The sequence below is a fragment of the Onychostruthus taczanowskii genome, unplaced genomic scaffold (genome assembly GCF_017590055.1).
Source record: "Onychostruthus taczanowskii isolate IOZ18803 unplaced genomic scaffold, ASM1759005v1 scaffold14, whole genome shotgun sequence".
NCBI lineage: Eukaryota > Metazoa > Chordata > Aves > Passeriformes > Passeridae > Onychostruthus > Onychostruthus taczanowskii.
In genome coordinates this window covers 9,179,565-9,205,555 of record NW_024498573.1, presented here as the reverse complement: position 1 = coordinate 9,205,555, position 25,991 = coordinate 9,179,565, and the positions used below count along the sequence as shown (strand labels likewise).

The 25,991-nt window shown below is 40.2% G+C and overlaps 1 protein-coding gene across 6 annotated transcripts in view; it reads right to left on the bottom strand.

Annotated features, from left to right (window-relative positions):
- Positions 1-25,265, bottom strand: part of LOC121332264 (core histone macro-H2A.1) — a 42,867-nt gene extending 17,602 nt beyond the window's left edge. For 4 of the 6 annotated variants that reach the window (XR_005952127.1, XM_041397552.1, XM_041397554.1 and 1 more), the window contains exons 1-5: positions 25,137-25,265; positions 17,319-17,519; positions 4,523-4,629; positions 2,862-3,059; positions 933-1,043 (exon numbers count right to left, since the gene is read on the bottom strand). Coding sequence is in view for 5 of the 6 variants with exons in the window: in XM_041397552.1 (XP_041253486.1) it covers positions 933-1,043; positions 2,862-3,059; positions 4,523-4,629; positions 17,319-17,490 (588 nt within the window). In the remaining variant the exon portion in view is untranslated. The remainder of the gene's footprint in view (positions 1-932; positions 1,044-2,861; positions 3,060-4,522; positions 4,630-17,318; positions 17,520-25,136) is intronic. The other 2 variants (XM_041397553.1, XM_041397555.1) reach the window with 1 other exon arrangement.
- Positions 25,266-25,991: the final 726 nt, after the last annotated feature.

The following is a 25,991-nucleotide window of genomic DNA, read 5'->3' as shown; positions in this document are numbered from 1 at the left end:
AATAAAATCCAACTCTACCAAACCAGCCACCTAGTTGTAGCTGTAAAATTAAATGTGGAAAATCAGAAGTATTGAAAAAAATGTTACTCTCATGCATGTTACTTGGCAAACAAACTGGAGGATAAATGGAGAACAACCTCAGTATGAAATAAAAATGAGTCAGAGGAGTTACATTCCACAATGGACAATGGCTCATCTTTTATGGCTTACAACACAATGATCTGATTATTGAATGATAGCAGAAAGATGCAGTTTTACTTAAGAAAATTTTGCATCACAAATTAAAGGCAGGTTTCAGGATAAAAGACCAAATTAATTTAATGACTCATCTCTTTTAATGGATCCTCTTTAAGCAGATATGTATTTGTATTAAACCAACCCACATCCCAAATCATATTCACAGGGAAAAAAAGAATTGTTGATCTCTAGCTTTTCATAAAAGCATCATTCATTATTACACAACATTAACTTCTATAAATCACAAAGCAGAACACAGCATAAAAACATTATTATGAACAAATGTCTAAAATAGGTTTTGATAAAAGCCTGTAAATCATTTACATCAGCAATGAAGTGGGCTGACTGTTGGAAAAAATACATTTTATTCTTAGAAAAATCTCTTTGGCAGATGCTTATCTGTAACAATTACGTTGTTTATGAAAGAGACAGATTACAAGCACACAGGCTTTCCTTCTAATTAGGTATTTAATTATGTAGTCACATGAAGACTTATGTACTTTTTAAAATGCTCTAGAAGTTGCTTCGGAGAATTTCTTTGATGAGGAAACTGATATCATACATCTCCTCGATTGCTCAGTGGGGAAATGTCCATTGTACCTAGATGTTTTGTGGAAAAGGGTGTAGTAGGAGGGGGCTGTTCCCTAAGCAGCACAGAAAAATAGGTATTAATTTATAAAAATGCAGGATCATACCTTCTGGCCAAGAAACAGGCTTTTGGTGGACAGGACTGTGAAACCATCTGCAGGAGTTCCCTCCGTTGTACTGTCAGCACTGGCTGATTTGCTCACTTCTCCCTGCTTCTTCTTTCAGAAATATAGTTAATTAGTTAACTCAAGGTTCTGAGAAAAACAGTTTAATGACACTAAGATATATGACATACACTAAATGCTTAGCAGGCTATAAAATGCCTGTACAAACAGTGGTGTTGGATTTTAAACTGTAGTGCCTGATAACAGCTGAAGGGATCAATAGGAAAAACGACCTCAACGTCTGCAGATCTGCAGGCACCTCCTCTTGCCCACAGCAGTGCAGTTGAGATGACAGTTGTCTTAAATGTTGTAGGAAAACATATAAACAGCCCCAAACTTTTAACAGGTTTCTAATGGCTTGTGTGGACAAAGATTACAGATCTCTGTGTGTGGGCAGACACTCATTGTAAGCTAGAAACCGACTTGTCAGAGAATAAATTTTATCTGTGAAGGGAGGTGCTCCCAGATTTCACAGACTTATTTTTAGAAATTCTCCTTTGCAATGTGGCTGTCCTTAGAAGCAGTGTCAAGAGAATACATCTACTTTCTATCTGCCTGCTTGCAGGAAATGGGCTGAACAATTTTATTTATTTTCTGTTTTATTTAACATCATCACCTACTTTCATCTCCAGTGAAACTACTGGAGGAGAGAGAAGGAGTTCCCCTCAACCACCATTTATTTTTTCAACTTTATTACTGCAGTGAAATAACAGGCTTCAGGAATTAATTGGTTTACTGAACAAAAAGGAGGATTAGAACATTTTGAAAAGGAAGTCAATTCACAAAGGCTGTGGTTATAAACTCAATTGGTGCCAATTTCACATTTTCAATAAAATTATTACTTACAATTTCATATAAATATTTGGTGCCTCAGCAATATCTGTGTTGAAGCAAAAAAAAAAAGACACCTGGAACACTCAGCAAGCCACTGTTCTCCTATTAACCCTTTTCAAAGTATATAAACTAAGTCTGAGGCCAAGCAACCAAAATGACTTTGATGCAAGGGTACACTGTGCTTTTGGAAGCTGTAACCATGCTTTACTTTACAGTGTTTTGAAAATTTGATTTTCATGGGTCTTATTTAAATTCCCTAGGAGTTTACTGTTAGCCAAATACCAATATAGTAAGCAGACAATACAGTTTCTTGTGTGGAAGAAAAACAGAACCCCACAACAGACTTCCTGCTTTTGTAATCAAGCAGGGCAAAAAATTTCCAGATTTAGGGGAATTATTAGTGCATGGTTATTGGAAGCACTACATTTGAAATGTCAACTAATAGGTTCTGAGGGAGAAAACTAAATTCAACAGCTCAAAAAACCAGAAGAGTGAAACAATCAGAAGAGAGACCAAGTAAACAGAAACAGGATAAATAAAGAAGCTTTGCTTGACCCAGAGGGAACTTTCACATTCCTTGTCCATTTCATGTGAAATTCCTGTACTTTTCTTCCTACTTGCCAAACGTATTGCTTAACTGTAGTTGCTTTGCAAAAGAAAAAAAAAAAACATCCTTGGCCACACATGTACACATAGGAAAGATTTCCTACTCCTACAAACTGAAACCTGTAAGGCATGACCAGTACAGCCCCAGACTCTTTCCTCTTGTCTCCTGGCATACTCTCTGCCCACCTCAGAATGTTTCTTACAAAGAACAGAGTATTTATGGCCCACCTGTGTGATGCACACCTGGGACACTCCTGAGGGTGTTCAGGCTCCAGGCACACCAGGGAGAGGGCAGAGCTCATCCTCCCCTGCTCCCACTGTGGCTGACATCACCATTGGTAACAACACATGCAACAGAGAGCTGACCCAGTGTGAAGCTCCCTGCAGCTACTGCTGGCAAGCTTTGGGTTTAAAATAAACACATTACTCTACCTTGGATTTCCTTGCTCCTTTCTTGCCACCTGTTTTCTTTGATACAGTTTTTTTCTGTGATGGAGACTTTGCCTTCTTTGCTGGGGGTGGAGTGATGATGGCTTCCAGTTTTCCTTTTGATCCCCGCTTCTTTGCCAACAGCTCTGGGTGAATATTGGGTAACACTCCACCACTGGCTATGGTGACCCCTTTCAATAGCTAAGCAAAAAAAAAAAAAAAAATTGTACATGACAAATTCCAGTTTACTCACTGATAAATAGAAAATAGGATTTACTGCAAATTTTGTATACTGCCTTGCATTTCTCCACCATTATCCTTGAAGAAGAGATGAGAAATGCATGAAATGGAGCCAACCACATACTTGATTTTAACTATAAAGGGAGCATGTGTTCTTCTTGCACACATGCTTGTCACTGCCAGGATCTCTAGGGCTCACCTGAGATCTGTTTCTCTGAATCCATGCCATGAAGGCTGTCACCCAATGAGGAAAAACACAACAGCCCCAGGCACACACCTGAGGGCCCAGCAGGGCAGCCTGTGAGAGAAAAACGGGACCCCAAAATCCAGGGTTTGAGACTACAGCAGGTGCCACACTGTTAAGAACCCAGTATATGTCCCAAGTGCTGCATTTTCCTGCAACTGTATTATTAAAAAGGTTTTTTTTCTAAGAAAAAGAAACTTCAAAATGGAGGGCAACATTTACACAAATCTCTATACCTGTATTTTTTCAAAAAATATGCAGCTGAAGATCAATATTCAAGAGTGTGCAGTTTATTCAAGCCTTTAAAAGCGGAGGTGAAATATATAATGTTCTGTATTTAAAACCACTTTAACTCATTTTTATACATCTAACTGGGACTAATTCACTATTCAGGAGGATACAGACAGTGACATCAAAGTCCCCCAGGTACTCCCACCTTCTGATTCGTGTTTACTGCTCCCCAATCTCAACTTAGTGAGGCTCCAAGCTTACAAAGGGATAACGAACGGAAAGTATTACCAAATTTCAGGCAAAACAAGAAGGAGAGTGGTTGGGGAAATATTATTTTTTCCTGCTCCATGATGCACAGATTTGGAAAAAGTATCTTTTCAGAGGGGTTTTTAGAGCACCTCACAGAAAGGTACATTAATCCCAGCCACTGCCTCTGGCTGACACCACAGCACTGTCATAATAATGCCAATTTTTTTTTTTTTTTATGGCCAGGTTAAAAGCATCTTTAAGTCTGCAAAGGACATAGACTTGTAAGAGTTTAGAGCTCTTCTGTGGTCACAATAACAGACTTCAGCGAGAACAGGATAAGTCCCACAGAGACCTCAGCTGTCTAAGGAGGAAACTAAAAACAAACAAAAAACCAGCATCTGCAGGATTTTCTCTGTCCTTGAAGAACTTATGACAATACCCCAGTCCAACAGGATTGGTTGTAATAGTGTTAGCAAACATCATTTTACATCTCCATTGCATTCTTACACATTTTAGGAGAGCTGAAATACACAATTAAGCTGAGTGCTGTAGTTAGTTGCACAGCCAGCATGCTGGTGAGTGTTTCCTGGTGTGCTGCTCAATAAGCAGAGGTCTTGAGTTACAAGTCAGCTATATGAAAAGACAATTTAAGAAGCCCTAAAGGAAATCCTGGCCTTCACATGGCAGAGGTTTTTCTTACCTGATTTAATTCTTCATCGTTTGCTACCGCCAACAGGATGTGTCTAGGAGTGACTCGACCCTTCTTGTTGTCCCTTGCAGCATTTCCAGCCAATTCCAGAATTTCCGCTGGGGAAAAAGTAAGCTCCTTTAATTACAGTGTGGTCATTAAGAAAAGTCAATGTGTTATTTAGCATCCATGCAAAAAGGTATGGGAATTACATCATGTTCCTCCTAACTGCTGTAGATACCTGCAATAGACATCTAACTCTAAAATCATCATTTTGTTTTTATACGTCTAATCACTGAAGAACAAATGCACACTTGAGTCCTGTGCTTTAAACTAGTATTATTTTTTTTATTCTTTTGAAGCAGTTTCCCCAGAATCCTCACTTTTCAGTGTTCTCAAGGCTACTGTGTGCTCATCTCTAAGGACCCGTCTCCTATCAGAGGACAGAGCACAGTAGATACACAAATTCTATAGGTCCTTTTCTTGAATCTGTCAGATGTGAGTTCTGGCTTGCATCACTTCTACTTTTTTATTACTGGAAAAGACACTATTCTCAATGACTCATTTTTAGCATTAGGGAACCATGTAAGCATACATTCAACTTAGGACACTAAAAATACAAATTCTGCTGCTACACTCATTTAAAGATTTTTTTTTTCTCTATCTGAGAAGAAGTTTTTAACCAGAAAAAGTAATTGATGAATCATGTTTGTTTGCTCCTCATAAATTATTCCTTAGAAGATATTTCCAGTGCTGACAAAATAATGTTTAAAAGCTAGGCATTTAATGGCTTTTATTGAATTAGGAAAGATGAACTTGCTCCCTGTGCAAGGATCTTTGAAGAGAAAGACTAGAGCATTACCTGCTAACTGATTTATCTGCAGCTCAACAAACCTTGGGCAAGGATGCAATTAATTACAAGAAAGTCCGGGGAACAATTTTAAAAAATGACATAACATGTTTATCAGACTCAGTAATTATGTGCTACTGCTGTCTCCATTTCACCTAACCTTTCATCTCCCTCTCTACAATCTGTGTCTCACTATTGCACTTGGTAGATTTCCTTTTGCATATCTGGTAACATGTGGAGAAAAAGAAGGGAAAAAAAAAGGGAAATGTCTTTTTTTACATCTAATACACACTAATATTAAAATGCAACATTACAGTAATGTATGAGCTTGATTTCACAGTTAAGAACTGACTATACCATGAGAGCTCTTCCATAAACTTGATTTAGAGGCAAAAAGAACTGAAATAAGGCATTAACCTGGAAACAAAAAAGACTAAAATCAAAGTTCATGTGACCACATGCCTTTACCATAGGACACACTAAATCTTCAGTAATACTATACAGCACAGACTACAGCTTCTCATTAGACTGATTTTAACATGATTCACCAATTATTTTTCATCCTAAGTCCCATAACAAGTAGGCTATGATGCTTACTGGAAAACGTTCAGCTGCTTCTGGACATTCTACAGTTAAACGTCATTGAGGATTTTGGCGTGTTTTCACCATTTTTGTGTTCCTCAAAGCACACAATTAACTTTATTATAGCAAGAGGCACAATATTAAGTCTAAACTCCAAAGTAACTCAACATTTCATGCTGACAACAATTGCTTTAATTTATTTTTAAAGCTGGATTAGCAGGGTAAGGTCAACCTGCCCATGCTTTCCACACCTCCAAAGAACTGAATTAAGTTGGCATAATCCTTTTCACATACTTCTGGCAAGCCCAGCTCAGACACGTGAGGTTTTGCTGCCTGCAGCCTGTGGTGGCAAAGCCCTGCATCACCTGCAGTGGACACGGTGAAACCCTGGGTGCACCCCAGGCATCCCCACTGACCTCAGCAAGGCTCTGTCACCGAGTAACGCCACCACCTCCACCACCTCACACCAGGAATGCAACTGTTTGTACCTCAGACTTAATCCCAGCTGAAAATCAAGGGAAGGCTTTGCTGCTTTTTGGTTTGCCTCTGCTCCCCCACCTCTTCTGCTTTCCGGCACTGGCCCTGCTGAACAGTCAGGCCGTGTTACTCTCTGTGACTGATCAGCACAGCTATGCAGACAGGTCATTCTGGAACTAAAGACTCTAAGAAAGTGTTATGCCTGTAAAGCACACAGGAATGTTTTATTTGTTCCTCATAAAACTAAAATGTCTGCCTCGTACAGTGGAGAACTGTTCTTGTAAGTGCTAAGCCCTCTTCCTTGGACAGGAAACTCATTTTGAAATTACAGTTTTCTAATGGTCCTTTAGGGAAGTTGAGGTACCCCACTTCCTCTTCAGGAAGAGAACGCTTTGCACTGGTGTTGAGGACCACAAAAGAGGAGCTTGGGGAGAGGGAGAGAGGAGGAGGCCATGGAGGGTGGAATTTCTCTTCTGGCCTTCTCAGTGCTCCAACAACAATCAAGTATTGCTTGTACATGCAGAGAGACCCACAGCACTGAGACCTGCCAAACTCAGCTATGTACACAAGGCTGGTCAGAGGGGGACTCTCCTAGCTAAAAACAGAGGATTAGGAGGTATTCAAACTGAAGCCAACACAGGCAACAGCTTTTTGATTTAGAACTGACAAGAGACAAACCTAATCCAAATCCAACAGATCAGAGCACTTAGAAATGCTGGAAACGAAGACTTTCTGGATGCAGACAGGATTCAGACTACTTGCCTGGATTTTTCTTGCAGACAGCACTACTTTCACATCTGTTTAATGCTGCTTTAATTCTGGAGATTGAAATGGTGTTTTGCCCATTTTTAAAATCAATTTTAAATTAGAGAAAAATCTAGATCTCTCTGTAAGGGAGCTGATTCAAATTTTCAGAAGAGTAACTATGGATTTACCTGGACAAATGAGTAGGTGGTAAAAAGTATTTAAAATTGAGACTGGACTTGAACTCTTAGGTCAACCCATCACATTGGAAGTGTCATTCTACCACGTTCAAAGCTTTGAGTCACTGAGGAGTTCTGTTTCATTAAAAGCAATCTTCCCACAGTAGGAGAAAACAGACATTTAAAAATCAACTCCAGCAACCAAGCAGGGTCAAGAGAGAAAGTTTTGCTTAGAACTGTTGAGGCAAAGAAAGTGTTAAGAACTTCCATGACATCAGGTTTCACTCAGCTTGTATTTATCCAGCCAGAAGACCAAAACAAAAATGTTTTACAAAAATGAGGCCTCACAAAAAGGATGGAAGTTGCATAATGTCTATTCCATTCGTTTCATATATTTACTCAAGGCATTTCCCCCCTAGAGAATAATTACATCACTACCACTCAGGCAGCAGGCAACTGCAAGACTCACTTTACAAAACTACAGAACATGAAGAGGTCTATTTTTTAAAAAATGAAGAAAAATCCCAAGTTTTCAATATATGGTTTGGAAGGTATCCTTCAACTAATACATACTTAAATCAGCTTAACATGAAGAGAAACTCCATCTGCACTAATGACTTTTTCTGTGCTTTTGAATAACTTCAAACAAAAATGCAAACCAACATGTACCGCTTTAAGTACAGGTATAAAACAAACCAGAAAAAGGTGTGAGAGCTGTATAATTAGGAAAAGAAAATTAACTAGGAATGCAATGCCAGCATGTGATATATTCATGTATGGACAGCTGTTTAATAGCAAAAAAGGATGCTTCAGAAATCTGACTATACTGTGAGCATATCAATTTGATGTAAAAGACAGTTATGATTAGTATTTTTCTTTTTAGTCACTATTAAAGTAGAAGTGTTGAGTGGGAAACCCTAACAGTTAAGCAATTGTCTTTAAAATTTATTACCAAGGCAGTTTTCATTTAGATCACTTGAAAAACTTCTTGGTAATAGTTAGAACTGGGATATGGGGAGTGAAAACTGGTCTAAGCCTGTTCTGAGCCCTTGGACCAAAACTGCTTTTCTTCAGCAGAGGTTTTTAAAAGTTCAGTTAAATATTTTTGAAGGAGAAAACCAAACCGGTTGTGTACCTTCATATTTAAGCTTGAGATAAGACCACAGGAAAAGCTGTTCTCAAGACACTTCCTACTCAAACACAACGAAGAAGTGTCAGAAGTCTCCACAGAAACCTCATCCCGGATGAAGTTTTCAGGATTCAGGATTTAGATTTCAGTGTTCCGCATCCTTTACCTTCAGAGACCTGGTCATCTCTTAGACACCCTACTAACTTCCCAATTTCACTACTTGCATTTCCCTGTTTCACAGGGGGTTGCTCTGCCCTGAGAATTGTTACATTGGTATTTCACAACTTGCAAATTCTGGAACAGAACACAACACATGGTTAAAATGAAACTAGTTACTATTAGGCCAAACAAAGCAGGCACAGTAGAAACTGCAGACCTGGATGCTACAAAAGCAAATGTATTCTCCTCCCACTCCTGAGGAGTGCTCCAGTTCATTTATCAGTGGTTTTCAAACAAAATATTACTGGTCATTACTGACTAAAACTCCTCTCAAGCCCAAATAAAAATCCTTTAGCTTATCATGCATTCCAGGCTGTAACCTTTCTCAATGTAAACAGTAAATTCAATTGGTCTGACTTAATCCCCAAAATTCTTTTTTTTTTTTTGCTTTACATCGCAAACTAAATCATTGCTGTTGTATCGAATCTCTTTGTCCACCTTGTCTTCAGGGAGATGAAATAATATCTTTGAAAATTAAACTCTTAACAACTAACAGGTGATATGTTGATACAAGGCCAATTTCTGAACACACAGATTCCTACAGGAACAAGTCAGGGGTTTCTAAAAAAATTGCGAAGCCACTCCTTAAAAGAAAATTGAAAACAATATCCAGAAATCAAAGAAATATGAATGTTGATACGACTCCACTGAGAAAAATATGTATTTGCTACAGAGTGAACCAAATGACAAGGAGTCTACTCATTGTACTTCAAACAAATCATCTTTCCCATCAGCATTTTATTGACTTGAGATTCATTTTACATGATTCCGGAAGGTTTTAACCCAATCAACCCCAATCAACCAAGGCTGTTAAGAGTTTCCTGCATTCTTCTCTCCGTGTATTCCACCCAATCCCCCTGGAATCTGCAGTTGCAAGAGTAAAGGTAGAATCATTTAAAAACATTTTCCCTCTTACGCATTCCAATAAAACAGCCTTGGTTCAAAGTTGTGGAAATCTGATGCAGTGAAAACCAGTTCAAGAAACTTTACTGCTTTGAACAAGCCTTGATGAAACCTTAACTCTCAGCAGGGCAATCGTTCTCTTAGGATGTGATAAAAACCCCAATCCTTTCAGCCTTGAGTGTCTGAGCTGTATCAAAACTAGGCCCCCTAAAGGAAAAACTGTTAACTTTGCCAAGTTATTAGAATTTTTGCATTTCTGTGAGGCAGATGACAGACTGCTGTTTACACAAAACACAAATTCAGGCCACAAAAGCCACTTCCACTTAGAGCCTTCTGATTTGACTTACACATCTCTTCCACTTTTTTCTACACTTTTTAATACCATCCTTTTTTCTTTTTTTTTTTTTTTTATTTTAAGTTCTTGTTTACTATTGAACTGTAAAAGATATGAGAGTTCAATTTTCAGGGAAACCTGAATTTCAACTCAGATGTTATTTATAACAATGGCTGCACCCTGAATACTAATTCAAAGAGATAGCCTAGCTCATTTCCAGAAGAATCCTGATCTAACTCAAATCAGCCTTTTTTTCAGTGGAGCTTCCTCTACCTAGCAGTACACTTTGCTGTTCCTCGTAACAGCTTACATATGTTTAAAAATGCACTCAAACATGATTAAAGTGACTGCTGCCAGACGTTACCTGATCAAGTGCAGCATGTGGCACTTGGGGACATGGTTTAGTGCTGGACTTGGCAGCGCCAGGTTAGCAGTTGGACTTGATGATCTTGGAGGGCTTTTCCAATCTAAATGATTCCATGTATGCTTTGGTCTGGCTGTTAAAGAACACAGGAGACTACTCACATCCTGAGACTGGGTCCTGGCTTAGCCTTTAATGCTGCATTTCTAAACACTGAAGAAATCAAGAGGACTTGCTGTAACTTCCTTGGAGCAAAGCCAACATCCAGCCTGACCTCTGGTCCTCAGCCACTGCCCAAGTGCAGGTGGGTTGGGGCATTAAAGGAGCAAGCAAATTTTCCAGAACATTCCCTCTGATTTCAGCCACGTGCAGCTGAGTGGTTTTCCAAGTTAGAAATGCTGTCATTTTGTTTAGTTTCCAACAGATTTTACTCCTATGGGTATGTCTCATGGTTTTCTGAACCCATTCAGAAAAGTTTAGCACATTTAGCATCCGTAACAGCATGCACTAACAAAGCCTGCTATACCACAGACAGTTTTGAAATTTGGGAGAAAAGTACCTCCTGTATGGTTTAGAAATATTGTATTTCACTGTATATCCCCTAAATTTATTTTTCCCCAGTGAAGTTTGTACCGAGGATGGAGCATTTCATCTGATGGCACCAAAGAATCCACATGGAATTTCATTTCTAAAGGTAAATCAGGGAAAAATATACTTTGGAAAAATAGAAGACTGAAAACAGAACATGAGCTGAACTCAGGCATTCTAAATAAAACTCACGGAAAAAAGGTGAAAAAAATCATGCTTACGATACTTGATGCAAGAACTGCTAAAATTTGAGAATATCTGAGGAAAGAAACTGTTTGGTAAATACACTGTAGAGTCAGAATGTCTTCCTGCTTCTACCCAGTTATCCTACAACTGTCATTCCAAGAATAAAGGACCAAAGAAGAAAAGACTTCAGTTTTGTAGATTCTTTTATTCTTCTTCTCAACAAGGAATTCCATGTAAGACAAAGGTAGGAGTAGGAAAAAAACTGTGTAACAAAATCAGCCATTTTTGTTTTATGCTTGTCTTACTCTCCATTCTTCCAAACCAAGGCTGATATCACTATGAAACTGAGCAGCAATATAAAGACAAAGTCATTACTCTGTTGTAACTTAGCCAAAAAAAACAGATGAAATTACTTACTAGAATAAGAAGTATTTCATGCTAGTTAAAATATAACTGAAATATAGCAAAAAAAATTTAACATTTTCAAAGGAGGAAATATTCACTGACCATGCCATAAAAACTAAACCAGCCCCATCCAGCATTTTTTACATTCTTGCAATACAACACATGTCACATATTCCAGTGTTGCATATTTACCCCTCTGAACTAAGCTGACATAGCAGTATGCACTGTTAGAGCTTTTATTACAAGAAAACATACTTGTTGGTTCTTATAATTTTTCATCAAACCTGACCTTTGCAGCTTGGAGAATGTATCAGGACAGTAATCAGGTCAGAGATTTTGTACTGAGCTTTTGTAACTCAGAGATCCATGGAAGTTTACGGGACTACACAATAAGACAGAGGCGTACATAAGTGCTTACAGGGCTGGAGCCAAGGAAGGGCTTCTAAGTGAAAGAAAACTCTTCATTTACATACATTCAAAAGACACTGATTCATGCATTTATAATTCAGAATGTTGGTCATTCAGTTGATAACCGTGCAAAGTTTTATATCTGAAGTTGCACTTCTTACAAGTAAAGCAATTTTAAATTGTGATAATGACACTTCACTTGAGAGCATGACATGAGTCTTATGTAGAAGGAATGTTATAAAGTTTTCCTGTGCTGATACAGTGAAAAGGTCTCTGCTTGTGAGGTTACTGCCATGAACAACCCTGCTGTATTTTAGGAGCGGTATTAATCCATATTGAAAGCACACTACATACAAAGAGGCATTTTCATGCTTGCTCAGGGAAGGCACGGGTCCTATGAGCCCCTCATTTTCTTCTGGCATCTTTGGGACAGAGTTTTTGGTACACCACCATAAAATGAACTAGAGTTTCTAAAGTTGCCTGTTTAAATAGAAGAAATGTATTTTGGTACTGAATGCACATTTCAATGGTATCAAAAAGATATTGTCAATTAATTATCTTCTTAGATTTCATTACTCTCCAAGCATGGTTATTTATAGGAGTCTCAGACTATCTGGAAATTGAATCTGCTTTTAACCAATGCTTTTTTTTACTGTGGACCCCTGAGCTCCCCTCTGCTTCCAAGCAGGAGTTCAGTGGAACATCTGCTTTGACAGAAAGGGCAAATCATTGTTTTCCTCTGTGACCCTGTGAAGATTTTGGTCAGTGAGCAGAACACAAGAGGTGAACAGCAGTTCAATTTGCTCAGCTTGGACATTGCAAAGAGCATCTGAAGTGAGCAGTTAAACTTACTGCTCTCAGGAAGGACTTTTCTTTTACAGCCAATCAGCAGCTGGATCAAAAATGCTTCCCACATTGAAAATTCATCAAGATAAAAACACAATGAATTGAGCTCCAGCACATGAACTCCCATTATTTGATTCTGGTGACATCAGAAAGCCTGAAAACAAAAACTCGGGTAAATACGAGAATGCCTCAGATGCAATTCTAACCATGGGGTTCAAGAAGTGCTTATTTTGCATTTCAAGAAAATATATGACCAACAGTACCCCTGTGTAAAAAAACCCCAAAAACACAGCTGAGAAAAAGATCTAATGGAGAAAACAGGTATTTAACATTTTCTCCTACCTTCATATATACATAACAAATATAAATCAGTCTCATTTCTTCTGTATTCCTGTGCTCCTGCTGTTTTATAAACTTCTCCTTTTCCTCATTTGCTATGACATTTTGGCAATTGGAAATGATTTACAGTGTAGAACAGATGATGGGGGAGGGTGGAACAGAAATCACTTGCAGGCCTGGCTCTTTCTGCCTTTAAATATGCTCAAGAGATTTCTGTTTTTCAAGGGCAAAGGAGTATCTATTTCCATTAGTAGGAAAGGTTGGATTACATATTGTAACTTGTGCAAGCTCTACACCTGAAAAGACCATACTTGATGAGATGTATGGCAGGCCCAGTTCTGACAAACAGAAACCACCAAAATTCATGTAAGTGGCTGCAATGCCCCAGATGAAGTCTGTGGCCATTCTCTTGACTGACCTAGAGTTCTTTTTTGACATAAACTGATACTGATGCACTACTTTGCAGAGAAATTATGGGGGGGACTGCATGTTTTCTGAAGTCCACATTTGGAAAGACAAATAGGCGAGGAACCATTGTGCAAATAAGTGCAATAAAGAAAGAAGACAATAGGAATCACCAACACAGTATGTGCCAACTGAAAACTGTTGATAATGGTTAAAATTAATTTCTGCTTATGCTGCAGAACTGATACATTATTCTGACTATTCCCTGCAAGAAAGCATTGCATGAACTGCTGCTTCAAAGAAGGAAAAGAAAGAACCATGCATTTATAGTTCTTTGGCATCCACACTATTCCTCCAGCATAAAAAAAGGACACATATCCACCTGCTTCAATATTGGTAACACTCAAAGGTACTTTCTGCACATTTACCCATGAAAGACACACTTGCATCCTATTTACAATGGACATAACACATTATTTCCATAGATAAAAAACTGGAAACAATAAGCAACTTGGCTTAAGAAACCAAACTGGATACACAGCTTGTGCTGATGAGAGAGTTATTTTCTAATGTTACTTCTAGTAACAAGAACCTTTAGTGAATAAGTAAGAAAAGGAGGATACTCACTGTGCAACTTGTTTAATTGTGAAGTATATTGAAATCTAAGGACATGCGAAATCATAGAATGTGTACTCTTACTTTCTGATCAGGAGTTGTAGATAAATGATAAAAATAAGCTACTTTCAAAGTACAAAGTGGAAAGTCATAACTCCAGATGAATCCAGAACAGACCTTCAAGTCTGAACAGCTGGAAGCATTTCAGAAGCTCAAATCTCAAACTGAGATAGAACAAAAATTCCCATATCTGACCACATCATGGGCTAATTTCAGATCTACATCGAAGTTAAACCTCAGAAAAGGCCAGCAAAATTTAACACCTCACCTTCTAAACGAAGAAAGTTGGTTCCAAATTCTGCACACTGATAAACCAGTGTTTAAACCATTGTAGATTCCTTTCTATTAGGTCATGTGTCTGTCATTTCCACTCCCGTTTTGGTTTCTGAAGTTTCTCTTTCCTATGACTCCTTTTGATATTTTATACTTCTCCTTCCAGGATACACAGGATTGCTTTTTGATTTAGCCAATTTATTAGCATGCTAGTTCACATGGTCTCCTTCCTCTTATGTCACGTTCCTGGTTTTACTTTGAAATGGTTGAAATGCTTTGATTTGGTCTCAGACCATGTGCTAACATAAGGATCTTTAAAAACTCTCCTGGAGAGAAGTCAGGATTTCTCTGGTTTTGTGAAGTAATAAATGCCAAGAGGTAAAAAGAACATAAACCAAAAATCTCCAAGCATTCCATTTCAAGGGGCTGTTTCTGAATTACACTGAAAAAGATGAATGACCTGAAGTTCTGAAAACATACTGAGCACTAAAGGCTAAAAATTATACTATACATTGTGTGAAAAACTTAGAGAAAGGGAAAAAAAACTCACCAGATTGAAACAGTAAGGGGTCTACAAGAAAGCTGGAGAGGGAAGAACTTGTAGTGATGGGACTACAAGGGGAAATCACTTCAAGCTGAAACAGGATAGATTTAGATTAGATATTAGGAAGAAATTCTTCCCTGTGAGTGCGCTGGGGCACTGGCACAGTTGCCTAGAGAAGCTGTGGCTGCCCCATCTCTGGAAATGGCCAAGATGGTTTAAGGCCACCAGACTGGATGTGGTTTGGAGAAACCTGGTGTAGTGGGAGGTATCCCTGTCCATGGAAAGAGGATTAGAAAAAGATTAACTACAAGGTCCCTTCCAACCCAAATAATTCTATGATAAAACCAGTACCAACTCTAGAAGGAAAGGCGTATCTGTGCTTTTGAGATGCATCTATGTACAGGAATGAAAGAAAGCCATGTGATACAGGTTACTAGGATTATCTACCTAGACTTCCAAGGAGACAGAAAAACCACAGCAAAACTGCCTAAAAATACTTAAAGGGATACAGAAGGAAAGTACTTTTTCCTTCAGCTATTCTTTCCTCCTGCCTTTTGTTTTTCCTAAAGTGATGTATGTTATTTTCCTTGGTTTTCTTGTTGTTGGTGATGTCCTCAGACAAGTTCCCAAAGATGCACACCTTTATTTCCCCAGCCTATTCTTAACTGCCTAAACTATCACTGCCTCAGTCAACACTTAAATGATTTAAACCTGTAACATGTGCTGCTTATTAACAGAGCCTTAAGCTCACCTGTATTGCTGTTTCTTTAAAAGGACAGCATTCAAAGCACCCTTCACCCTAAGAAGTCTTTTATTTGAGTTGTTATTGCTGTAAGCAGCAACCTAGCTAAAGGAAATGTTAATTTTTAAGGCCATCTATGAAGTTTAAAAGCATTCTTTTAAAGAAAAGGCCCAAATAAAGAATACTGAATGTTGACAGGTGAAGGAGGAAAAAAAAATATATTTGATGGTATGAATACCCTACAGAAAACAAGCACTCGATTAATTATTTGGTAATATTACCAATATTTATCTTTAGGGGAAGAAGAAACTTTATAGGAAGAAATCTTCTGTCCTTCAACGTCAAGAGCCATTATAAAATGCATCAAATATTGTGGTACGGTCAGGTTGCTTCAGTTTTAAATACTCCCAGAAAAGTCAATGCTTTATAACTTTGTGCTTGAGTCAAAGAAAAACCTCTACCTTTGAGAGGCTCAGCACACCAATACAGCTTAAAGTCTCCTGTCCATTGAAACACTTGAACCTATGGCAAGAACACCGACACAAGCACATGCACTGGAAAAAGAAACACTGCTTTGAGAAATAAGATCCAATTTAAACTTTTCCTTAGTCATGCTAACAGAATCTGGTTCCAAACACTCAACTATCTGGCACTTGTGTGTTTTGCTAGATCCCTACACCACAGGTATATACTCAGACATCAATCTGGCCACATGAAGATGACTGAACCTTCTTATCCATTTTTTTTTTATTTTAAGCAAACCATTATTGCAAAAAGCCCATATGCTGATGCTATTACAGTTGGGGTTTTCTGTCAAAAGACTGCTTTTGTAATGTTGTTTGGAGAGGGTAAACTTGCAATGTCTTAAGTTGTGTTTGAGAACAAATTAACTATATAAAGATCTTTACTTGCATGTCTGGTTGTTTATGTCATTGGGCAAAGCATTTTATTCCTTTGAAGCTTATTTCTAAATGGAGGAAAAAATAATACTTTTGTCCTGTGAGAAGATGAGGATGAGATAATTATTTAAGGTATTCTCATTCTGATGTGATGAAAGGAACAGAACTAGAACTACAACTGTAAGTAAATAAGCTGCGTAGATCCTGGGCAGATGAACAGTTTGCATGTATACACAGACTCAATCAAACAAACTGCAAACAGCAAGTGTAGTCTGAAAAGAAATCTGCAAATTGAACAAAAATGTTTAAACAAGGCTGTAAACAGTCTCAGCCCTGTGTAAACATGGAGAAACTCTCTATTTAAAATTAATGTATATGCTTAACAGACAATTATAACCCAAACAAACTGATCAGGCACAAAACCAAAGCAAAGAGATGCTTTGCAACAATGTAGTCCACACACTGATGGCAGTGGGAACCCTGACTACATGGAAAGAGTATGTTTACAAGTGGTGAAAGCAAATTCTATGCAGGAATGAACAAAAGTCATCAAGACTCTGAGGCAGGGGTGAGGGTACCTTGATTTTGGCTTAGATGTGTGATCAGCAAAACACACACTTCAGCTGTAACTTTTTTTATTTCTTTGGGATTTTTTCTGTGTAAATTCAGTTTGTATTTAACTTTTACTGCTACTGTTTCACATAATTCAGCAACACCTACCAGTTAGATATTCCAGTACAGCAGCCATGTACACAGGAGCACCAACACCAATCCTGTACTTCGGGTGGCCTTTCTTAATGTACCGGAGCATTCTTCCAACAGGGAATATGACCCCAGCCTTTGCGGAGCGGGAGGTCTTGGTTGACTTCTTCTTTCCACCCCTGCTGGACATCTTGTCTGTATCAGGTCTGAAACAGCACTCTGTATTTAGGAAGAAATAAAAAAAAAAGGAACAGAAGATAAAAGGTTATTAATTAGGACTGATACTATAAAACTACACAGTGAATTCCAAGGTAAATCAGCATTTTGGGGTAGGCAATGCATTACAGTGTCTAAAACATACAGACAAGTTGTCTTTTTAGAGTACACACAACAAGAACCTAAAATAATTTCCCACAGAATGTTTACTTCCCATTGTAATTTGGTATAACTTTTTTTAACAGAAAATATATAAACAAGTTATTTCTTAAGAATCTACTTTCCTGAAATTCTTAACAGATTAAACCCCATACCACTAATGGAGCAAAGAGTGATAAGTACTGGATTTAAAAGAGAACTTCTGCACTGAGGCAGAGGTTGCTTTCTGCAAGGAAAAACAACCTCTTATCTCTATGAAAACCTTTTGGTAGGGCATTTGAACAGCTGTGGTAGGGCAGTTAGGTTCATGCATAATTACATTCCAAACTACGAGAAACCACATCCATTGAAGCTTTCATAAAGTGTATTCACCTCCTTTAAAAAACTCAAGTTTTCCAGATGTGTGAGAATTGACAGAACAAAAGCCTATTGATGGCAAAATACATCTCCTGTACAGTAGATATTTTATTTTTAGAAATAAACCCCTTGAGATTTGAACCTACCAAAACTCAGCCATCTCTACACTGAAGACCATATTGCTTCAACATTCCCTCCAGGAATCTGACAATCTTCTATCTGCCACCTTTCCCTGACAGCACAGGGCTCTGAACACCCAGCACGTATCTGACAACTGTATCTCAGTTTATCTCGCTGAGGGAACCTACTGCTGATACAGCTGTCAAACATATTCTGTCCTCTCTTTGATTTCTGCTCAGGCTGTAAATAGAAACTGACAAATCTAAAGAGGTGGAGGGTTCACAGGCTCTCAAGGTGTCTTTGAAGGTTTAGGCAACTCACTGGGTTTTGAAATTACCTCAGAGGAAAGGAGACAGTGCCCATCTCCCCACCTCTCCCCTCCCTCCTGTCTGAACTCCAGGGAAACCAGCGGAATGCATCAGTGATACAGACACAGCTCTGTGCCCCCACTTCTTCCCTTGCTGCACAAATCCTACCCAACACACACACAAATTCAGTGATGTGTTTATACACTCCACAATGAAAACCCCTATAGTCCTGCTTTTCCAGCACACCATTTCTCTACTTCCCCTATTTTTCACTTGTTTATCCTGAATTCTCTCCTTGCTCTCATGAACCTAACTGTATTTTCCACATGCCAGAATCCACAATGAAGTTATCTCAGAATAAGGCAAAACAGGTTCATCAACCCCACTGCTAGGTTTTGCAGTTTCTGTTCTGTGCTGACACATCCTGCAGCCCTTCAATTCTCAATGAGTCAATAAGATTCAGGCTACATAACTGCCAAACGAATACCAGTCACAACAGCTAAAGAAACATGAGTATCAGAGGTTTCTTCTTCTTTCTGCTTTCACATTCCATTCACCACCATCTACACCTGCATGGCACATTAAGTAAATTAAATGCAATGAGTTTACTGTTTTTTAAAGTAAACAAAATAATCCCATCTTCATAGACCAGATGAAAGTCACACTATGTTTAGGAAACTCATGTCCAGAAACAGATAGGAATCTTTGGAAGGGGGAAAGCCATCAAAAGGGCTCCTTCTCCTTTCATCTGCTGTGGACTCAGCTCTGTAACAGCCATTATTCTGTGAAGAAGAGGACAAAAGCCAATTTTCTTGCCTTGAGAAATAACCCAAATGCAGCTCACCAATGATTTTTAAACCATCCATTTAATTGCATTTTGTCATCTAGCTAGCTCTGTCTTTGTTAGCAGGAAGGCTGGGTGGGGCCTTGACTTGTCTATAGACCTTCTGCCAGGAATTATTTTCATATTTCATAATCCATTTTCATCAACAGTACTAGGGATGTTTAACCTCAAATGCTGAGAGGTTCACTGAATGAAACACCATGGAAAGTGGCATAAGAAATATCTGTGCTGCCCTGCAATATATTTGGTTTGTAACTGAGAGGTCAGTGATGAAAAACATAATTTTTCTAGAGAAAGCCTGCAAGCCTTAACCAGTAAACTTCCATTAATCATTTAGTAAGTTTATGGGATATGGGAACAGCTGGAAGAGAATATGGAAATCCTTACTTCCTAATGTTTTCTTTCTTTGGGAGAATGTCATTTTAGCTATTAGCTTCTGTAACAATTGCACCAAAGCATCAGTAAAGTAGGTAGCAATACAGAATAATACCAACCCATATATAAAATGGTGTATTTTTTTTTTCTTTCATAGGCTTACTTTATCACCTCTACAAATTCTACGGTTAATTTCTCTCTTTATTTTATGCACTTAGGTCCAGGGTATCCTAAATATGAATATGAGTAATGTGACCAGCTTGCCAATTCACCTGATTCCCTTATGTGGAATATTAAAGACCTTTCTAGCTTTATTTCTGAGTTTATTTCTGAGGAGAAACTTTGCCTGAATCCGAAAGGTGCTGGTGCACGGGGCTGCATAATGAAAAAAAACAAGAACTTCTGAAACTTCCAGTATTAAAGGTGAAATGTGATACAGATGAGTTTCAGACTTTCCCATCTCAAGGATCCCATTCCTGTATGTATGCTCAGATTGCTTAGATGTTGGGGGTGGAGGGAGGAAAACTTCAATTAGGTTTCAAGTACCACTTTTACTGTTACCAACCATGTAACCATTTAGAAGGTGAAAGTGAGAGCTTGGCATGGAAACCTTTTTCAGAGCTTAATTGTGTATTCAGGATCATTACTTTGCAGAACCTGTTTGTCCTGCCTTTGAGCTGCAGGATGGCCCAACCAACTCTCAAATGCCTCTTCCCTATTTCTAGTTCTCCACCAAAAGAGAACAGAAAGAGATTTCACTTGCAAAAGCCACAAGAAAATGTATTGAGGTGAAATGCAAAGAGCATGGCAACAGATCAAAAACCAAAGAAAGCTGTATGCCTTACATGTTCCGAAATGGTTTATCTTTGTACCACCAGAAACTCTGGCATGCTGCCAACACTAATGAACTAGAGCTGTTTGCTGAGTCACTGGGAGCCCACAGATCAGAGAGGCAACCGAAGGCAACCTTATCACACACATCATAGCTCAGACAAGATTTCAGCAGTATAATAAAAGTAGGTAAATATATATTTTAAATAAATCACAGTCATTGGACCAGTACTTTCCTTGCTTTCTTCTGTCTGCCTTTGTAATGGAATTTTTGAGAACTTTACCAAATACATTGTGAAGTCTCCAAAGATTTGACAATAAAATTATTTTGTTTCAATGTGAGAGTTCACAAAATTATCACTGTGATAATTAGGGGATATCATTGAGGAGTCAACTATCTAAGTTCACCTTTGACTTCAAATCAAATCTAACACTATATTCTTCAGTGGCTCTGATGTGCTTGGACACAGGTGACCATTGATATTTAGCACTTGATTTACAGCCTTTTGAAACTCCTTAAAGGTGGCAAGGTTCACACTGCTTTCTAAGATCTCCAAATGCATAAATAAGATTTGATGAGGTATTAATTGGGTCACAGCAAAGATTCAAGCTACAAGGCTCCTCTGCTGTCATGTCTTTGCGAGCCAGAAATACATTTCCTAAGAAACAACCTTAAGGTGTAGCAATGGAATCAGCATATTTAACATTTTTCTCTTTGAAATTGGCTGGAGTAACTCTGGTTGGCCATATTTCCCTGCTGAACCACACTTTCAAATACCATCTTCCTCAAATGCACAAAGGCATATGTTTGTCACATAACTCTTAAAGCACAACCTGAACATCCTGGTAAAGCGATACCCAAATTCCAAACACCAGCAGTTCATTAGTTCAGTTGATTTGACACCTTGATCAAACAGCAGTTATAAACCCAGTCTGTTATTAGCAGTTTTCAGGTACTGGCTCTCAGTGACTAAATAAATTACTATGAATCTTACTGCTGTCAGACAGAAACTGTTCTGATTGTGGGCTCACACTGGTGTATTAACTGCACTTAGCAAAGAGATGATTCAATTTAGGTCTACATCATATCAGTAAGTAGTGGAATCCAGGAGATCATTACTACAATAGGAAAAATACTAAGATGTAGTAATTATTTTTCTTTCAGTACAAAGACTAAGCTGGAAAGTTCATTTTTGTATCACAAGAGATTAACTGCAATACTCTTTTCTTTCCATTGTTTCAAAAGATTAACAATGTAAGTGCTGCCATTCTCTCTTAAATCTATTTATATCCCATAATAATAGCCACTTGCTGAACTCTTGCTGAAAACATGCATTTGACTTTGCTGTGACAATGAACTTGCTCTGTTCTTAGCTAATCAGAAGCTACTCTGGCATATTCATAAAATGGTATAGAATGGTCTCTAATACTTGCCTGGCACAACAGAGTCCCTGCCTGGGACTGTGGTTTCTAGGTACAACAGAACTAAAAAGAGCCAATCACTCAGTTATCATTTGATCTGATGTGATTTCAAACTTTAGCTCAAGCTCTTTATCAAAGCAGTAACTCTTTGAGGTCTGAAACAGACAGAAGAGTGAAAAACAGTTGTAAACCAGTTGTTCCAAAACTCCATTAACTTCTCATCTGAGAAGGTAGCACCATACATTTATTTTCATTTTCTTGGACAACCAAGAGAACACTCCCCATCTAGGAATGCACAATAGATGTACTTTCTGTTGAAGATTAAGACAATTAAAATTCCTATAGCAGGAACATAAAGGATGGGACAAAGAGGAAGAATGTTTTCACAAAATCTGTGTGCTAAACAAAATACTGCTGCACAATTGTATTCAACTGGCAGAAGGCCCTCCCTCCCACAGTGGGTCTGAAAAACCAAAACAAATACCCCTTAATGTGCAAATTTCCACTAAGAACAGTGCTGGGAGTGTGACGAGAGTTTCTGCTGGGCATCCTGCCACCAATAGCCAGGAAAATGTAAATACAATTGTCTTCACTGACCACTGCTGGGAGAACTGGCCTGAAATAACCATTTATACATTATAGGTTTTTGTATACTAGATAGCAAGCATAAAATTTAGAGGGCCTTAAGTCACTGGACCATTGGTGAATTCAATGCAGAAAAACTGTTTTAAATAACACTTTGAAAACAACTTTGTCCCTTAACATTTTTGTAGGAAAATAAAAACATAATAAAAAATTCATGTGGATGCTTCCAAGGCAAAATTCAGAAGCAGAACAAAATTTAATATAGATACTATACTGCTGAGAGAAGGGATTGCATGAACTTGATCCATCACGGAGGTCATGAATGGTGTGATTCTTGCATCACTCCTGGAACAAGGACCATGAGCTGAATCCTGACCACCCTGTCTTTAGAATGGGCCTGGGTAAGGAACTATAGCTTCTTTGTGTGCTCACAGCATCCTTCCCAAGCAAGCAAGCAAGCCAGCCAGCCTTGCAGTCTTTCCACAAGTGCTGCATTTTTCTTTTCCAATTTTATCTCTTGAGATGACAAAACCTAATGCTCAGCATTACCCACAGGGCCAACAGTTCCTCTCCCAATGGAGGATCTATCTGGAGGCTCTTTTCTCCACTTGTGGCATCAGTTACAGACCCCTGCTCCTTTATTCCTACTTTGTAACCTTGCTGGGGTAGGTTACCTTTTCTGTGGAACAGACAGCAGGCTTTGATCCTAGCTGACAGAGCTGCACAAAAATATTTCTGTACTTCTCTGAGAGCAAAGGTTCATGATTACTCTTCCAGACTGTGATTATATCACCTACCTTATCAAGAGAGTATCTTTTATCAAAGCTTATTGCTATGTATTGGCAGAACTAGGCAACTCGTAAGAACAAATTTAAACACACTGGTTTCTTTTAAGACTAAGCTTGCAGTGGTGGACTTCTCTTTTTGCTCATGCTCTACAAAATAAGCAGTGCTTAAGCACCTTACTGACTTTACTGTCATTAAACCAAATTCTAATCTTGCCACTAGTTTTTATAACAGTTATGGCTTAATCTACACTTGGCTTGGTCAACATTTGGCTTTACTGGCAATCAGAAGGGTATACAGCACACACAGCAAAGCAAAGTTACTCTTCAGAAACGCAGAAGGCCTAGATTTCAGTGAGAAAGGTTACGAAACATAATGCAGCAAAATAACCTGCAACCATTACTAAGTAAACAATGGAACACCTTTCTTTCTCAACATTAAAAAAAAAAAAAAAGCCCCGAACTCCCAAATACACTGGGTAGTTTTCTAGGGACTACTTGATGCAAAATCTTTCATACCCAACTGCATTAAAACATGATTTTCAAAGCAACTTTAATTGTCTTGTTCTAACATAAGTCTTTCAACTCTGGGCTGCCCCTGAGAACCCAGGTACTGTTTTTATTAATGGCACTCTTGATCCTTCACTAATTTATTTCTTTTACTCTTCAGAATGGGGGAGGCAGTGGATCTGCCAAGTTCTCTACAGACCTGTTGCTAAGTGACAGCCACACACAGTCCTGGAGAAAAAATGGTTGTTCACTTGCATGGTCAAGAGGTAAATAACAAGTCTCATCCAAGTATATTTCAACAACAAGTCTCTTTCCATCTCTACAAACGAAGCAACCTCAGCTTTACACCACCCTGCTTGCATAGAAGCTAGTTCCAACTGCTGCCTTCAGACACAATTTCACGGGCCTTCTACAACTTACTTTTAAAAATTAAAGAAGAAACAAAAGGATTACAGGGAGATGCGAGCCACAGAATCGGTCTGTTGCCCTCACTGTCTCCTGCACGCACAAACACATCAGCCTCGAGTCTGAGTGCCAGCGCCGCTGCGCTGGAGGCGGCGCGGAGCCCCAGGAGCTGCATTCACCTGCAGCACTCGCAGTCCCCTTGGCGGAACACCCACACCCCGCCAGTCCGTACGGGCTGCTCCGGTCCTGCAGGCAGACATATTGCAGCCCCTACGAGAAGTGACAGTCCTAAAAGAATAAGGAGCCCTGTTTCCAGACAAACATTTATTTTTGCTATTCTCAGAAGCCTCTGCTTGCGGTTTAAAATACATCATTAGGCTTTTTTAAATTAAGTCTTTCACACGAGGCAGGTAACTTTTACACCACGGGTGCCTCATCCCGAAGTGAAACACACGGAAAACGAGTCCTGCTGTTTTTTGCCTTGTGCTTTTCGCAGTCTCGCTCGATTATCCTCCCCTGCTCGGCGACCCGCGGTGGGAACGACAAGGACGGAGCCCGTCCGCGCGTGGAACAGCGGGGACGCGGGGGACCACGGCTGCACACCCGGCCGCTCCTGCACCCCCGCCGGGCTCCTTCCAGCCCCACAGCGTCATTCCACAGCGGATTCCAGGGAAACACAGCCCCGCTGCCACCATTTCGCGGGGCGCGGGTGGATCTCCCGGCTTCACTCGAGGCGCCGCAAGAAGCAGCTGAACCGGCTCCCGGTTTCCCTCAGGGAAGGGGACCGGCACCCCTCCGTCCCACGGCGCGCCCGGCCGGCTCGCGGCCCCCCCACCGCCGCCGGGTGTCACCGCGCCGCGACAGAGCCCCCCGCGCCCCCTCCTTCCCGCACGGCGGGCGGACAACGGCGGTGACTTACGGCGCGGACAAGATGTCTCCGGTCGGCCGGCGGCGGCCCCGCTCCTATCCCCGCTCCCGTCCCCGCTGCCGCTCCCGCTGCTCCGCTCCGCCCGCGGGGCCACCGGGATCGGCTGGACGGGCTGGCGGAGCTCCCACAATGCCCCGCGCGCCCGCGCGTCACATCCACCGCCCGCCCCTCACGGCGGGGCCGTCTCGCGGCGCCGCACGATTCATCGCGGTCCCTCGCCGTCCCCTCACGGTCTCCCCATGCTCCACTCACAATCCTTCACGATCCCCTCACGGATTTCTTCACGATCCCTCACGGATGGGCCACGGGTGCCGCGATCCCGGAGGTTCCCGGGGCTCTGCTGGCTCTCCTCCCGCCCGCACGGGCCGCAGGCGGCAGCTGGCCCGGCCCGGCTGTTGAAAAGCCCGGTCCCCGCGTGGGGCTGGGCTTTGGCACCGCGGCCTCCGCAGCTGCTGCCGGCCGAGCCATTGTGTACAAACGTGTTCGCTCCCAAATTTTCAGGACGGGGAGGTCAGAACGAGGGGTTCGCGCTGTGTTCTCTGGAGAATGAAGTTCACGGAGGGAAGAGAATGAGCAGCCGGATTTTTCCGTGAGGGGCACGCACCTTCTTCCTCGTGCTATACAAATATGGCTCAGTGCCATTTTACCAGGGCCCCAGATGGAGCCTTTGGAGGCGTTTGTGCATGGGCCACACGGATGCCCTTGAGGTCACCTTGCGGAATGGGTCGTGCTGGGTTGCTGCTGCCCCTCGCCCCCACGCCCTGTGCCAGACCAAGGGCTCATTCCCTTCTCCACCTCTCCTCTCCTTCCTCCCCCAGTTGCCTTGTGCACCGGCTGCCAGTGGAA